The 16,867-nt window shown below is 44.6% G+C and overlaps 1 protein-coding gene across 1 annotated transcript in view; it reads left to right on the top strand.

Moving 5' to 3' along the window:
• Positions 1-4,148: 4,148 nt before the first annotated feature.
• The window catches only part of KDSR (3-ketodihydrosphingosine reductase), a 332,881-nt gene continuing 320,162 nt past the window's right edge, over positions 4,149-16,867 (top strand). Inside the window, exon 1 of the mRNA XM_078687801.1 lies at positions 4,149-4,463. Coding sequence (XP_078543927.1) covers positions 4,356-4,463 — 108 coding nt within the window. The 5' untranslated portion in view covers positions 4,149-4,355. The remainder of the gene's footprint in view (positions 4,464-16,867) is intronic.

Raw genomic sequence — 16,867 nt, 5'->3', positions numbered from 1 at the left:
CGGTGATCAAAGGCAAAAGACTCTCTTTTCTAGCCCCATCTGTTTGGAACTCTCTCCCTTTATCCTCGCGGTCTTAAACCAAGTATGTCTTCTTCAGGAAAGATCTAAAGACCTGGCCTGTTAAACAAGCATCTTTCTACCTTTAACCTGTAGTTTATTTTACTATGCACCCCATAGCGCCAAGAAACCACTAGTGAGCATGTGGTTAATAAGTTAAATTAATATAACATAACTACACCTAATTATTTACAAAGCCTGTCTGCACAGAGCATTCCTTTCACATAAACATAAGACACGTTATGTATCAACGAACAGCGTGTTTTACCATGTATGATGCATAACCAAACTACCATCAAATGTGAGAAATTACTCTCATGCTATAATAATGTATTTTTAGGTCGAGCAGAGTCTGCACGGGACCTATTGCTGCCCGTTTCTGGGAATGTAGACACGAGAGGGGCACGAGCGCAGATTTCATCTCGTGGGCGCGCACGGCGCCGTGCCCATCTCGTGCCTCACATTCCCATGCGCACACAGCCAGCCCCCACACCCCTGCACACACACACAGGCACACGTACACACGCTGCCCCCCCCCACCACACACACAAATACAGACAGGCACGCATACACACACCGCCGCCCCCTAACCCCCCCTGCACGCACACACAGACACACACCCCCGCCCCATGCATCGGGAGATCTGTACTTACTGGTTAGGCGCGGGGGCGCATCCCCGCCAGCCTCCGCCAACATCGCAGGAAGCGGCGGTTGCAGGCCCCCAGCGTAGGAAACAGGCACCCGCGGTGCGGGAAGAGGAAAAGGGGACGAGACCCACGGCACGCGACACGGCACAGGGAGGCGGTGCGCGCCAGGCCTCCGTCGCTGCCTGGAACCTGTGCGCGCGCTCCCCAGCCTGTCGCGAGCACGCCTCCTTCCGGCTACTAGCGTGTCCCTGCCGCCGCGGTCACAGCGGGCCGCCTCTCCTCTGAGCTGGATTCGCTGGCGGGGGCGGGGGTGGGGTGGGGGGCGGTTCATAGGTTCCGTCTGCGCTCGGAGCAATATTACATATCGCATTATATAGGCATCCATTATCGTGTTTTGCAACAGGGAAAACTTGCTGCACGTCACAGGAACATATTGCTCAAAATTCGATCGTACACAACTTGCAATCGTTGGAATCGTGCGCATTAAAACCTCTTTATCAACGCGATTGGCTGATGTTGAAGTCTGGTATGCAACAACTGGTTCAAATATGTTCACATATCGACATCCAAACAATTCAAAAGAAGAACAGAGTATGACTTTGCTCTGTGCGGTTTAAATGTAAGTCACTTATTATGGACAGATCTCGACTGATAATCCTGTTTTTCCTCTGCTGCTTTTATTTAACGCTGCTGTTCGAGTTATGTGAGTTTTCTTGGTTTTGTGAAGAAAGATGCCTCAACAAAAGAACAATTCCAGTCGTCTCTTTCTTTGGAACTGTCACTCATTATGCAGCACTTCCCGAAGACATCTCAAGTCGCTCAATTTAAGGCTGCTCAATGGCTCTATAATGAGTCTGGCTGCTGTGGTTACAGCAGAGCTGTCAGGTTCAGAGAAGCGGGGCGCATCCCCCTCCCTCTCGATTCCCCAGTAGTGGCCTGTCAGTGTTAACAAAACCGCTTCTTCCCCAAGGCTCCCACACTCTGGGGGCTCTGGAAATTATAAATGCATGCATGCCTCATCTCGCTTCTACATCAAAAACGATCAACCGGTTTCCCCTCTGCCTAATATGCATTCAGACCCAGAATCCTCCCCCGCCCCCATTCTCTGCCCTAGTCTGATCAGCACTCGGGAAGTATTGATGAATTCAAAGAAAGCAGCCCTTGAATACACCCTAGTCCCAACACTTTCCATTTGCCTTTCTGCTTTCCCTATTGTGAAACCAGTGGAGTATTTAATAATTGTGTGTGAAATGTTTAGCACGGTAAGACATTTGCATCGACCCGAAAGGATGGATTCCTAGGTATTGGTGCGCGAGATGAACCCGCTATTCAGTCACCACAGCTGCTGCGCGCCAACGCTCGTCACAAATTCGTGTTCAGCCCAGTCAGCGCCATTGACTTTGTTTGTTCTGGCGGGTCTTTGTTGGTGCACGGAGCGGAGGCTCGAGGGATTTTAATCATGTTCATGTTTGAGTAGTTCCTTTTCAAAGAACAGCCATATCAAAACAAAGCAGCTCTGAGAGAGGAGAGACGAGAGGCTCTGTAGAATTTTACTTCTCAGTCTGAGATACCTGCAGGTGATAGCGTGGAAGCGACAGTTGGCTTTCTAAGGCATTTATTTAGTATTATCACTGTCTGCTACTGAGCACCAGCACTTTTTAGGTCGAGCAGAGTCTGCTCGAGACCTATTGCTGCCCGTTTCTGGGAATGTAAACACGAGAGGGGCACAAGCGCAGATTTCACCTCGTGGGCGCGCACGGCGCCGTGCCCATCTCGTGCCTCACATTCCCGTGCGCACACAGCCAGCCCCCACACCCCTGCACACACACACACACAGGCACACGTACACACGCTGCCGCCCCCCAACACACACACACATACAGACAGGCATGCATACACACGCCGCCGCCCCCTAACCTCCCCTGCATGCACACACAGACACACACCCCCACCCCATGCATCGGGAGATCTGCCATACCCCCGAATCGGTACTTACTGGTTAGGCGCATCCCCGCCAGCCTCCGCCAACATCGCAGGGAGCGGCGGTTGCAGGCCCCCAGCGTAGGAAACAGGCCCCCGCTGTGCATACACTGGGAAGAGGAAAAGGGGACGAGTCCCACGGCGCGCGACACAGCACAGGGAGGCGATGCGCGGAAGGCCTCAGTCGCTGCCTGGAACCTGTGCGCGCGCTCCCCAGCCTGTCGCGAGCACGCCTCCTTCTGGCTACTAGCGTGTCCCAGCCGCCGCGGTCACAGCGGGCCGCCTCTCCTCTGAGCTGGATTCGCTGGCGGGGCGGGGGCGGGGTGGGGGGCGGTTCATAGGTTCTGTCTGCGCTCGGAGCAATATTACATATCGCATTATATAGGCATCCATTATCGTGTTTTGCAACAGGGAAAACTTGCTGCACATCACAGGAACATATTGCTCAAAATTCGATCGTACACAACTTGCAATTGTTGGAATCGTGCGCATTAAAACCTCTTTATCAACACGATTGGCTGATGTTGAAGTCTGGTATGCAACAACTGGTTCAAATATATTATCTCAATGTTTCACGATTTAATACAAATGTCACCAAAAAATGTTCATATTTCACTTCTGTTCTTGGATTTTCGTCACAATAAAATACAATGAACATGATCTTCCCAAAAGTTATTTACAAAAATGTAAGCTAGTGCCATTATAAATTACAATCACTTTTATATAAGTATTAATTATTTTAAAAAATAAAAGCCATTGTTCTTTGTAATATCAATACATCTAAGTCATGTAAATACCACACCTATTGCATTACAAATGCTAAAGATGTCACATTTGCGAAAGTTAAAACTATTGGCATTATAAATGACAAAGCTATTCATTTCGCTATTCTCAAAAACCAACACATAAATAAAAAATTTGTCATTTACAATACTAATAGCTCAAACTTTCCTAATGCGAGACCTATTGCATTGCAAATGCGTGTTTTAAGAGGGTTTCAAACTGAGCGTCTGCCATTTCTAAGCACTCTGGATAACCAGTATAACAGTGCACAAAATGATCATTTGTGAAATTGATGTGCTTATACGGACATGACTGATTTGTGCTCCTCTTGAAAAAAAATGTCACCCAAAGTGTCGCACCTGTCAAAATTTCACAGAGAATCTCATTGGACAGAAATGTCACACATAAAATAAATGAAAACTTGATAACTATATAAACTCTGATTATGAAAGTAGATAACGAATTATTGTGATTATATGGAGTACACAGGTCGTACAAATATTGATACGGACAAGACTGATTTGCTCTTTTCTTGATGAAATGTCACTCTGTTATTAACATTTGGGAGCCTGAGGTGAGTCGAGTCCTCTTCTCACATCCCTGGCCGTCAAGCTGGCGTGGGCAGGGCTGCACTACTCCCTCTGGCCGGTAGAGGGCGGCCTCCGAGCCTTGGCTTCTCACGCCAGCGAAGAGCGACGCGGAAACCTCATCAAAAGTCACCGGAAAAACAAGAGTGCGGCGGCTGCGGCTGCCAGAGACGGGGTGAACTCACCCGAGAGCTCTCTACTGCGGCTCGGACACCCGCTCGGCTCCCTGCATGCCGAGGGGGTGGAGGTAAACAACCGGGCGTGTCTGCCTACCGGTGGCCCGGAAGTGCCCGCTCGCACCATGCTGCTGTTGGTCGCTGCCTTCACCGTGGCCTTCGTGCTGCTGCTCTACATGGTGTCCCCGCTCATCAGCCCCAAGCCGCTGAAGCTGGCCGGGGCGCACGTCGTGGTAAGTGCCTCGAGTCCGCCGGGGCGAGCCTGCTTATTTATACTCAAAATGGTTGAGGACCCTCAGGCTGCCCTTGTCATCCATCAGCCTCTGAGGTCACGGGAGCCCTGCAGTGGGTGAAGGGTAGCGGCGCGAGCACCCCATGGTAGCATTAATGCCGTGTTGCGCATATTGCCGTGCTTTTACTACGTTTTCTGATAGGTGTCCACACCAGGGTTAACTTACGGCTCAAAGTCTGCGCAGTTCCAAATAAGTGCATCAAAAAACTTTCGAAATTGTTTGTAGCGCTGTGTCAGTCTGTGAGGCACTCGTGTCTGAACTTTTTTTACCTCCGTTGTGCTGTGCAGACGGAAGGTCGGAAACAACATCTGCAGGATTCTCAAGATGAGGACAAGGACCACCCCTAGTATTTGCATCAGGACAGAGAGGTGCGAGAGAACGATTGAGACATTCAGGAACAGAAGAACTAGTTCCAGGCACAACCGCATCATCAAAAGCATCAACAACATCCCGCACATCCCCCTCCTTTAGATTTGAAAAGACATTCAACCACCAATAATCCCTACATACATGCTCACAGCTTTTTGCAGTAACACCCTGCTTGGCTAAAGCTATGCGACTCATGTGATGAATGCTTCCATCCTCCAACTGAACGGTGTTCCTCATAACCCTAGTGATACGCATAGGATCTGAGAACCTGGATTCCAATTTACCAGATCTTCTTCCAGACTTTACTCTGGCCCACTGTCCAACTTTTACAGACACTTCTCTAGTACCATGTTTGCTATCAAAAAGCTCCTTATTCTTATCCTGTGAGGTAGTAATGGAGTGTTTAACACGATCAGTATCCCAAAGATACTTTTGGCTCCTGCCCATCCAACCTGGGTTGATTTTACAATGGGGAAATCTCCCACGCATCAAACCGAAAGGGCTCTCACCAACAGTGTCATGAATGGTAATCCTATATGACCAAATAAGTTTGTTCAATTCATCCTCAAAATTCTTATTAGCTCTTTTTGCCAATTGCAAAACCCCTTTTATAACTCTGTTGACTCTTTCAACGACAGAATTACCCCTAGGGTGATACAAAGCTGTAAACTTCTGTTCAATTCCAATATTGTCCAAAAATACCTTCATAGCCTCAGACTTAAATTGGACGCCATTGTCCGTTAAAATTGAGGCTGGAAAACCCTCTTTCAAAAAACATCCTTCCAGAAATCTAATTACTGCTTTAGTATCCACAACATGAACAATGTCAACTTCCAACCATCTAGAAAAAAGATCAACTAAAACTAAAATATACTTCAAAGAACCATCCTGCCAACAAACAGGTCCAAGAATGTCTAATGCAACACATTCCCAAGGTAAATTAGGACACCCTAAAGACGACAAAGGGGGATTCAAGGTCTTCTGAGTTTTGTCTGCTTGCTCACAACTGAAACATTCACGAACTTTTCTCTCTATATCGATGTCAATCCTAGGCCACCAATACAAAATTTTAATGTTTCTTTTGGTACGAGCTATACCAGGGTGTCCTTCATGGCCAATATCGATAATCTTGTTCCTGATGCCAGATGGGGGAACAATTCTTCCAGCTCTGCAGACAAAATCGCTTTCAACACTTAACTCGTCCCTGACCTCCCAAAATGGCCTTAAATTAGGATCGGCCTTAGATTCATTAGACCATCCATTAACAATTCTCTCCTTGACCTCATGCAAAACTGCGTCATCTTGGTACTCCTTCTGCCAGACTTGTTTAGAAAGACCAGGAACTTCATCAAAAACACCAGCCACACAGTAATCCTTCCATGGATCATTGTCTAATTCTCTGAGCGGTAAAGAAAACCGGCTCAAAAAATCAGCTATGACATTTTTGGTACCAGGCACATACTTCACATCGTATACATAATCCTGTAATCTCATTGACAATCTAGCAATCCTGGCAGAAGCTCTGGAAAGACCATCAGTGGTTAGTAGTTTCGTTAAAGGTTTGTGATCAGACCTTAGTAAAAATTTCTTCCCCCATACATATTTTCTGTAATGCTCCATGGCCCACACACATGCCAATGCCTCTCGCTCTATTACCGAATACTTTACTTCGGAAGGTGACAATGAACGAGAAGCAAAAGCTATAATTACTTCATTCCCTGAACTAGTTACTTGTGTGAGAACACCACCAATGCCAGTAGCACTTGCATCCGTGGTTATAATGGATTCGGCATGAGGATCAAAACCTTGTAGTGATGGTGCCTGTGCAATGTCTCTCTTTATGTTTTCAAACGCTTGTTGGCAAGCATCAGTCCATTCAAACACAACCTTGTTTTTCATCAAAAGACGCATATCGTACGTCTTCTGGGAAAAATTATTTACAAACTTAGCATAGAATTCTGCTAAACCCAAAAAGGATCGCAGATCGTCCTTGGATTTGGGTGCAGAAGCTTCAAGAATGGCCTCAACTAATTCTGTCTTGGGTCTGATACCGAAAGTGCCAATCTCATGTCCCAAGTATGTAAGGGACTCTTCTGAGAACTTACATTTGGTTCCTTCAGCCACCAGACCATTGCTTCTAAGTATTTCTAGGACTTCTCTAAGGATAGAGTCATGATGCGTTTTATCTCTCCCCATAATTAAAATATCGTCCTGGAAAAATACGACTTCAGGGATATGGCTGAAGAGATTAGACATCAAACGCTGAAATACTGCAGCGGCTGACGCTAGGCCAAAAGGCATTCGCTTAAACCTATAACAGCCAAAAGGTGTGCAGAAGGATGTGAAATGCCTACTGTTCTTGTCTAGGACAACCTGATGATATGCAGCTGATAAGTCCAGTGTAGAAAACCATTTTGCGTTTCGTGTCAAGGAGAGCATTTCATCAATCCTTGGTAAGGGAAATTGGTCCACCAAAATGTTATTGTTGAGGTATCTTAAATCTACACAGAGACGGGCCTTGCCATTGGACTTGCGAGCTACGACCAAGGGCGAAACCCACTCAGCTGCTTCAACGGGCTCAATCACTTCATTGTCTAACATTTTGTCCAATTCTCCTTTAACTTCATCACGTATTATAAAAGGTATATTTCTAGCTTTATGCACTTTCGGGATTGCACCTTCTTTTAAATGGATACAATGAGTAAAACCTTTGAGTTTTCCCATATGACCCGAAAATACCTCAGGAAACTCCTTAAGTACCCACTTCTTTGTATCTTCAGACTCACATGAAATCAAGACTTGTTCTTTGCTATTGGGGTTAAGAATGATATCTAGGGATTTCTGGTCCTTCCAACCTAAAACGGATGGACCAACTCTAGCCACATACAACTTTCCGATTGCTTTCCTTTCTTTAAAACGGAAAATTAGTGTTCTAAAACCTAAAAAATCAATATCATTCCCAGTATAGCTTTCAGCGGAAACATCATTGGTTTCTAACCAAGGGCCTATTTTGTCCACAAACTGATCCCTCCAAACATCTTGTGAAACAATTGTGTAAGGGGATCCGGAATCTGCAGCCACCTGGATGACAATACCTCCTACTGATATTAGACACAACGGTTTAGATGAGGAAGAACCTGTAATGTTTACTACCACATCTTTTCTTTTTATCAGATTAACATGTGAATCATTCTCTGAGGAAGATGAATTGTTATCACTATCTTCTTGAACACAAGCTATTTTGCTTTTGGGTTTTTGTTTAGATTTGCGATTACAAACCCTTGAAAAGTGTCCAATTAAACCACACTCTAAACACTTAGCCGCTTTGGCTGGACATCTCTCATACGTGGCGGAATGCGCATAACTACCACACCTGTAACATATTACATTGCTAAAGGTTTTCTGTTCCTTGTTTTCATACTTTTTTTTGTCAAAACGATTCGGTTTTTTCCTTTCGAATTTTTTCTGACTGGTATAAAAATTATTTTTCTCCACAATCTTACCAACCACTTCTTCCTTTTTATCTTGTGACAAAGTAACTTTAGCACACCTTTCTGATAGTTCAGCTTTTTTCACTAAAGCAATAATATCTTTCAAGCAATTATCACCCTCCACCCACAATTTCTCTTGCAATGTTCTATTTTTAGAGTACATAACAATCTGATCTCTAATCAGATCGTCATGCAACTGCGCAAATTTGCATTTTGCAGCTAACTTTTTCAAACTAGAAACATACTCTTCAATGGACTCATGTTTTTGCTGCTTCCTATGGAAAAAAGAATGTCTGGTGACAGCAATACATACTACAGGAGAAAAATGGTCATCAAGATCTACAATGGCTGCTTTAAACACATCCAAATCTCCATCTGCATTTTGATGTTTGTGCATTTCATTAAAAATACGAAGTCCTTCAGGACCTAAAGAGTACAATAACATTCTTTTTTTTCTTTCAGGAGTAAAGACCCCATTGACGTCTTCTAAGTTCGCTATATAGTTCAAAAAGTACTCCTTCCAGTCTAACCATGACACGACTGGTTCTCCTGGAATTGATAAAAATTCTTTAGGAGAATTAATTTGTAGGTAAGGTATATGGGTGTCTCTGTTTAAGTTGGTATCTCCTGTTGGATTTGACCTCGAAGGTGTAGCTTCAACAGACATGTTGGAAAAAATAATGTCACAGAATACTGCAAATATTTGTAGGTTGCAGGAAAAATAAAGTGGTCTTTTATTGATTTTGAAAGAGAACGAAAAGAATGGACTTCAAGTATACGCTTCACGCTGCATGCACTTTACAGCTAAAAACAGGAAAAATAAGCTTCTTGAAACACAAATGCGCAATTAAATTGTTGAGGAAAGCGCTTGAAAGATCAATTGAAATAAAGTCATAAATACCCACACGAAGATCGGAGAAAATGTTCCTCGTTTCAGTGGTCGCGTTGTCCTAGCAACCACAAGATGGCGGTGGAGAGCGTGATGACGCTTGTGATGTGGAGGAAAGCACGTAGATGCGCGTTGAAGCACTGAGTGTGTGCGCGTGTAGAGTTCAATTGTTCACGGAGATGCTGCTGCGTGCGTGAGAGCGAGGAGCTGTGAAGCCGGTAAGCGTTAATCCTTTTGAAAAATGTAAAACGCTAATGAACCGAATCACACGCTAGATCCAGTAAAAGTAGCACACATTTCCCAAAAACGATGAGGTTTTCACCAAAACACACCGTGGTTCTTCTCCCTCGCGTCTTTTAGGTGCTTTCCCTTTCAGAACAGTTAGAAGTAGAAGTACACGCGAGAGGTTCACTGACGGGAAACGCTGGAGCCACAACGTTGTGATAATCCCCACACGAAAAAAAAAGAGAAAAGGAACATAAAAATATAAATGTTCCCTTGAGTTACTCACGATTGTAGTTGAGTAGCAAAACGAAGGTGAACGTTAAAAGAGAAGAAATCGCTGTGGAGGTTGAAATCACAAGTTGTGCCCATCTCGTTGCCAATTCTGTAGTGACATCTTCATAAAGGGGACGAACTCCTTGAAATGGTATTCAGGTATTTATTCGAGATGAACTTCAGGAGAAGCAAAGTGCATGCAGTAACACAAACAGGAACAGCATAAATGAGATCATAGCATTCCTATTCAGTACAGAGCAATGCAGTAGATTCCATTACACATAATAATTCTAACAGCTCTTAAAGTAACATGCAATCACCACATGCACGCCTGTCAAAATCTTCTTTCAGTGACATGAAGACGCACCTTGTTGCTTTCTGTCCGACTAGACCTCGAAGCGGTTTGCAGATGGGTAGCACGCTCTTAAGCAGGATGCTGTCAAAGTTGTGACTTTGCCTGCTTAAGGAGTGTAACGTTCTTATCTCTCTACCATTTCCATTCTTTGCTCTCTCTTTGCCCTTCCTCTCTTTCTTCTTCTAATACCTTTGCTCTGTTGTAGAATCCGCCTCCGTATTCATTCTGTTGTTACTCCTCCTGTTGCTCCTGTCCCCTCCTACAATGACTCTGTTTTACCTCCAAGAAGAATTTGTAAATTACCTACACACTTTAAAGATTTTGTCATGTCATGATATATCCATAAAGGGGAAGATGTGTGTAAAGAAGACAAATGGTCCAGGTAAGTGGATAACTTCTTTATTTAAGTATGAACACTAACACCAAGGCACGTCTACTGCCAAGAGCCTCTCGCAGCAACTCCCCGCTCAAACTGTCATACTCCAGTGTTCCATGTGGAACACACTGACGTCATAGTGCTATGGCAGGGTGCGCGTGCTAAGGCAGGGCGCGCGTGCTAATACATTGCATATCACAATAATAGAAGTAAACACAACACATCTTATCAATAAAAACAAGGACTGTAGGGAACCTTGAGTGAGACTGATTGGAAAGGAGAAGAGACCAAATGCTATTCACGTACGAAATCGTGTAACTTAGCTGGAGGTTTGACCACTCTCCCATATCTGCTCACTGTCGGCTCGTCATTTAAACTGATGTCCTGAGATGTAACATCTTAAAAAACAGAATCATCTAAATGAACATTAGTATCGCTGGTGGTCTGATACCTGTATTCTTCCGATGTCTCCTCGCTCAACTTACTACTACTGTCCTCCACCTGTGAACTATCAGAAGTGTTCTCACACCCAGAAGATACATCGTTTGTACCCGAAAATACATCGTTTGTACCATTTGGATGAGACTCTCCAACAGCCTCACGATCCAGAATCCAATCGTAGTCTTGAGAATAGGAATCATCTGACACTTGGAGTGCATTGAGAATGAGACATGGTCCCCCCCATCCTTACACAGTGACAATGAAGAAAAATGCCACGTCTTGCCATCACTCAAAAGAGCAGAATTACAAAAGACTTTCTTGACTTCCATGGGTTGTGGAACAACATTTATCCTGAGCTAACGCAGAAAAGTTACTTTGCAACCAACGAACAAATCACAAATCACTGTAATTTTCTTCTTTTTCTTTCTTTTATTTCATATGTTGATAGTTCATAAAACTTCCTAGCCGACACGTGTTTCGTCTGAAATGGTGTTAATCCACAGACTTCTTCAAGGCTAGAACAATGTAATTTTATAGTTTAAAATCATTAAACATATATACTTAATAACAAAATTAACTATATCAAGAACTCTGATTACAAAGAGTCCTATTTATAGCGTGTGGCAATTTATCAGCATCATGCAGCTAATGCAATGTCACCCAAATCCAAAGTGCTGGGAATTATAGCCACCTACGAAGGTGTAGATTTGTAGTGATGAAAGGAGGATCCCACCACCAGGTTCTTATCCTGTCAGCTAAATGTACTGACATTGTTTAAGACAATCAATATGTGATTTGTGAAAAATAGATAGATATAGACAGATAACTCTGATTAGAAAAAGATATATGTCCCACGTCAAGATCACGATTTAACCCCAATTTACAGGAATTATATGTACCTTAATTTACTCAGTTCGGCCTCTAGTTTCTTGTTTGTCACCCCTACCGCAACGTATTGGGGTTCGGATATCCTCTGAACTATCGGAAAGAACAGCTATTTAGAACCTAGATCTTGCATATTCATACACACGTCTGAGAACAACAGTAATTCAGTTACAGTGAATACTCACTCTATTCCTCACGTTTTTCTTGCCCGTAGGTAATATGATAAAGTCAGTCTCTCTCCATGCTGTATTACTTGGGTATTTTCCTCCTATAGTTAAATTAAAACAGATGGCACCCTACCGATTAAGAAAGGTCATTTCCATCGTCATTAGAGACATGGTCATCTACGTTCTTGTGCAATGCAAGGTCACTATTTATCAAACCCATACTCGAAACAGGGTTAGACATAACCAGTACAATGATTAATTCACTATATTTGAGTCAATTTCGAACCGCCCTATTGGCGCGCTACACGACCCATAACTACTCATAAAGCGCGGCATCCCGTATTAAACAGATTTATCGCTGCCACGAAGTGGACCTGTATATAGGTGTAGTCTCACCTGTGACGATATCTCGTCTTCCGAAACAATAATTCCTGGCGTTCAGCACCCGCGCCATGTTGAACTGTCTTAAAATACCCCCATCCGGTATCAGACATAGAAAAAGGACTATCCACATAGCGTGTACTTCCCTAACTCGTTATTCGCGCCATATTTGAATGTGCAATTCCGTAATTTTCCCACCTCGAATTACATCTGATACGGTTGGTAATACCTATAAGAGGTGGTTTCTTATATGTGGTTGTGAGTAATGATTTTGTCCTTGAAGAGGCAGTTTTCATTCTAGCAGTTGCATCATGTCATGTGATGCTGTGTGCAACGTAAAGCACCTAAAAATAAGACGAGGTCGAAGGTAGCTCTCTGAAAGGGACGGGTGGGTTTTGCTTGGTCATTTTCGTTAACCAATCAGCCTTTTAACATCAAATGGCCAGGGCGTTTTTCTTCATTTCCTGCTATTGTCTGGATTGTTTCTAGGTTTCAGTAACTGTACTTGTGAAAGGTACAGGTAGTATTTTTTTCTTACTAAAGTTTTGGAAAATACATAAATGAGGCAAAAAGCTAGCACTTTTGAGTTATACGTAAGAGCATTTTCTTGGCTAGTAAACAAGCCTAACACTATGGCTCGAGCGAAATAAGTGCAGACTGGCCAAATGTGTGGCAAGGTCTCGAGTGACATTTCTGATTTTATGTTGAATTATAGTTTTGAAAACGGCCATGATGTTAATGGTAAAATTAACCAGGGCACGTGTAGCCAGCCTGCTCTTATGAAGAGTGCTGTCACATTGATAACCTTGGCAGATTGCTGGCAAATTACATTTGTCCGAAGCCAGCCATAGTATGGTGTGTGCTTCCCCCAGGTACTATGTACAAGGCCTTTCGGTGGGATTGACACCGTAATGTGAAGACATGTTTCTGTAATAAGCCTGTCGATCATCTGCGTCAGTTGTTGATGGCAACTTCTGCTGTGCTTAACTAAATCATGTGGTTTGTATATCAGCCTTAATTAGCTTCATGTGAAATGGCTAGAATGAAACTGGAGTTCTTTTACTTCTGCTTGTCACACCACTTAATGTAGTAGTACTCTGTGCTGCAGGTAAACCGCAGATGTGGCCTAACGACCAGAGCTGCCATCTAAGTCACGTAAATACAAAACATGTTGCATTACAAATGCTATAGGTGTCACATTCGTGAAAGTTATAACTATTGGCATTGTAAATGACAAAGCTATCAATTTAGCTATTTTAAAAACCAACACATAAATAAAATATTTTTCATTTACAAGACCAATAGCTACAACTTTTCTAATGCGAGACCTATTGCATTTCCATATATTATGGCACCCATGAGAGACCATTCAAAATGGAACTACAGGCCTGCCATTGCAGCCTGTGTAAGTTGTTGCTTCCACCTCTTACTAAAGATATAGGCTCACTATATCTAAGGGTCACTGCATTTAAAACCTGTAAGTCACCCCTATAGTTGGCCTTTGCAATTCTGAAGGCAGGGTGCTTGGTTCCAAGTGAGCAGGAAACCCCTTCCCCCTACGGAGTCCATTCTCCCGGGTTGTCAGTGAAGCAGCCGTATACTATATAGAGTGGCACCGCGTAATTATGCGATGAACATCTCAAACGGCTGCAACAAATCCTATCATGTTTGGTATCAAATATGTTGAAATCATGCCGCCAAACCTTAAATGGTGTGAGGGATATGATTTCACTGGAAGTGCCCTCCGTTAGGTTCTCAGTATTCCCGGTACTGGCCTTCTAGTCCTGGACAGCACAAAATGGTTCCTGCCGACCAGAGACATATTTCTGCCCTCCTGCTGCTGAGCCAAGTTCAAGCAGGGGAAGGTAGAACAACAGGCATCCTGTCACAGGGAGGTGTGGTGACCTCCCAGACAGGATTTAGTGTGTTAGGGCTGGGTGGGTGTGCTTGCCAGCACCAGAAAGTCTGCATGAGGGACACATTTGGTGCCCCTATGCATAGTCCAGTTCAAACCAGTTCTGGGGGCCGTAGGCTCCCGCTCTGGTGTGAAACTGGACAAAGTACATGGGAGTAACCTCCCCCCTGTCCAGACCCTCCCCTGGGAGGGTCTCCTGAATCATCCAGCCCTTACCCTGGTTACTTAAGGGCATACCTGGGTGTAGGTCCCTAGATTCGCCGTGGGATAAGATTTAGATCAGACACCACTACACTTCTACCGTCTGGGCACTCTGGACTTCGTTTGGGCCTGACTTTGTCTCCCTTCCAGTCTGCTGCATTGCCTGTGCATCATACAGGAACCTTCCAAGGCCTGTGAAGCATCAATGACACCTGATTAATCCTCCTTGGATTGAAAAAGTCACTCCCCTGCATTTGCAGGCACCGCAACTGAGTTGATCGGTCTGCAGGTCCTGAGCTCCTCCGTACGCCGTGGGCTCTGCAACACAGGTGATGGTTTTACACAGCTCCCGAGGCCTGCCCTGCTCTTTCACCAAGTTTGAGGCCTGTATCGCTCATGAGGGTTGCAATAACCGAACCCCTGTGCACCGTGTCTGACTTGCAGTTGCAAAGGCTTGTTGGCTTCTTTGCAAGAAGATCTTCGGGCTCCAAGTAGCCCCCAACCTTGAGCACCTCCAGTGACCAGAATCTTCAGCCGCATCATGGCCGGCATCTTTTGGTGAGCGGCTTGAGGTCCTCTTGTGACTCCAGTGCCTCCGGCCTGTGGGTTCACTTGAGGGTCACTGTTGTTTCTTTTGGGCTCCCTTATTTGCTCAGGGCCTGCCCTGACTCCCCTGCTTGTGGTGAGTCCCCTGGACCTTGCTGGTCCCAATTTTGCACCTTCTCTCTTCCTGCATGCGCTGCATTTGCCAAGGCTTGTTGGTGCTCCTGCCGGGAACCAACCCCTCAGCACTTGACATCCTTCGTAGGACCGCTCGTACCCGGGTCCTGGTCCTCCACAGCATTGCCTGGTCCTCACAGCTGCAGAGTCAAGGTCATTGTCATCTTCCCTGAAGCACCCGACATCGGAGGGCATTCATCTTCCAAGTCTCCTGGTCACTCCTGAGTGACAGACTCTGTCCCCTCTGCTTTCAGGTACTCCTCTTCAAGAATCCACGTTTGGATTTCCATGTTTGGATTTCCACAGACACTTTCTCTTTCAGCGGCTGCACTTTCCTGAAGTCCTTGATTGGGTTTGACTGCCCTTTCTGACACCACTTCACACAATTGCATCCGGCTTCCCCGGTGTAGGTAATCTGGGTACCAGGGTATCCATGGCTGGGGTGGCTCTCCAACCTTCTGTCTTCCAAGGGGTTCCTCCAGTGTCCACTGGGAAGGGTCCTTAATCATTAAAAATCCAACTGCGACTTGCATATAGACTTGTACGGACCATGCTGTTGTGTCCCCACACTGCATCCGTCCTCCATGGGGTCCCTACTCACTCACCTTGGGTGGTTCCTTGGGGTCCTCTTGACATTGTCCTGACTCGGGTCGTGGCTCTTATACCACTTTCTTAGTATATGGTTTGACCCCCGGGACCACTGTTTATTCCGTGCTATTTACTGTGTTACTTTGCTAAAGTATTTTGTGCCTTGTGTTTATCTCCTTGTTGGAGATATTGGAACGTACTAGAGAGTATTCTATAGTAAATACATATTTTTTATAAATACTTGGAGTGATTATCTTTAATTCAATCTATACTATAAGATTGCATTCTGGTGAAACAAGCTGCTTTAAACTCCTTCCAGACTAAGCCTGAAGGCTGCTCTCCACAGCTACCACTTGGAGAGCTTACTAAGGTTGTCTGAGACCTCCTAAATCACCATACGGGTTGTCTTGACTGGTGAAATGTGCTCACTTAAATTGGTGGACATCAGATACCAGGCCAGCTTCTCACATATGCGCACCACTGTATTATATTTGCTATAGCTCTAGCAAAAGATCTAACTATAGATAACTCGAGGCACAGAGCTTTGTATATTCACCCATTTCTAAAGCCACAAAGGTTGTACTACAGAACCTTGCCAAATCATAAGAGCATCATCATTGAAGCGTTTCAACAGGTTCATATTTAAGACAAAGGTATTTTGGTAATTATGAGCATCCTTGCCTTTGGGTGAGGCTACACGTATATTGGTCAGATTGAAACCATGTTTCACAACACATAACTTTCTTAAGACATTTTAGCTTTTCAACTTCTGCGGCCTAGTTGTACTTGTTGACATGCGTAACTTCCCTGGTGCATGGATCAGAAAGGGCCCTGGAGCAGTGCTCCATTTCACTGCAAGATACTGGAGAAAGCATCACCGCGAAGATAGCCAGTCTGGCTTTTGCCCATATAAATTGCTTTTAGACGATGTCCCTGGCAGTTGTGTATAGGTAAACTGTTAAGGGTTTGTAATGAATACAGTGTACCCTGGCTTTCTGACCTCTTGATACAGTGAATGAAACCATCCTTCTCGAACTCCTTCTGGACCAAGTTAGCCTACAATGGAAG

Source organism: Lissotriton helveticus, chromosome 4_1, assembly GCF_964261635.1.
Source record: "Lissotriton helveticus chromosome 4_1, aLisHel1.1, whole genome shotgun sequence".
In the NCBI taxonomy this organism is placed as follows: Eukaryota; Metazoa; Chordata; class Amphibia; order Caudata; family Salamandridae; genus Lissotriton; species Lissotriton helveticus.
The sequence above is the reverse complement of the archived record's forward strand: the minus strand, read 5'-3'. Positions and strand labels throughout refer to the sequence as shown.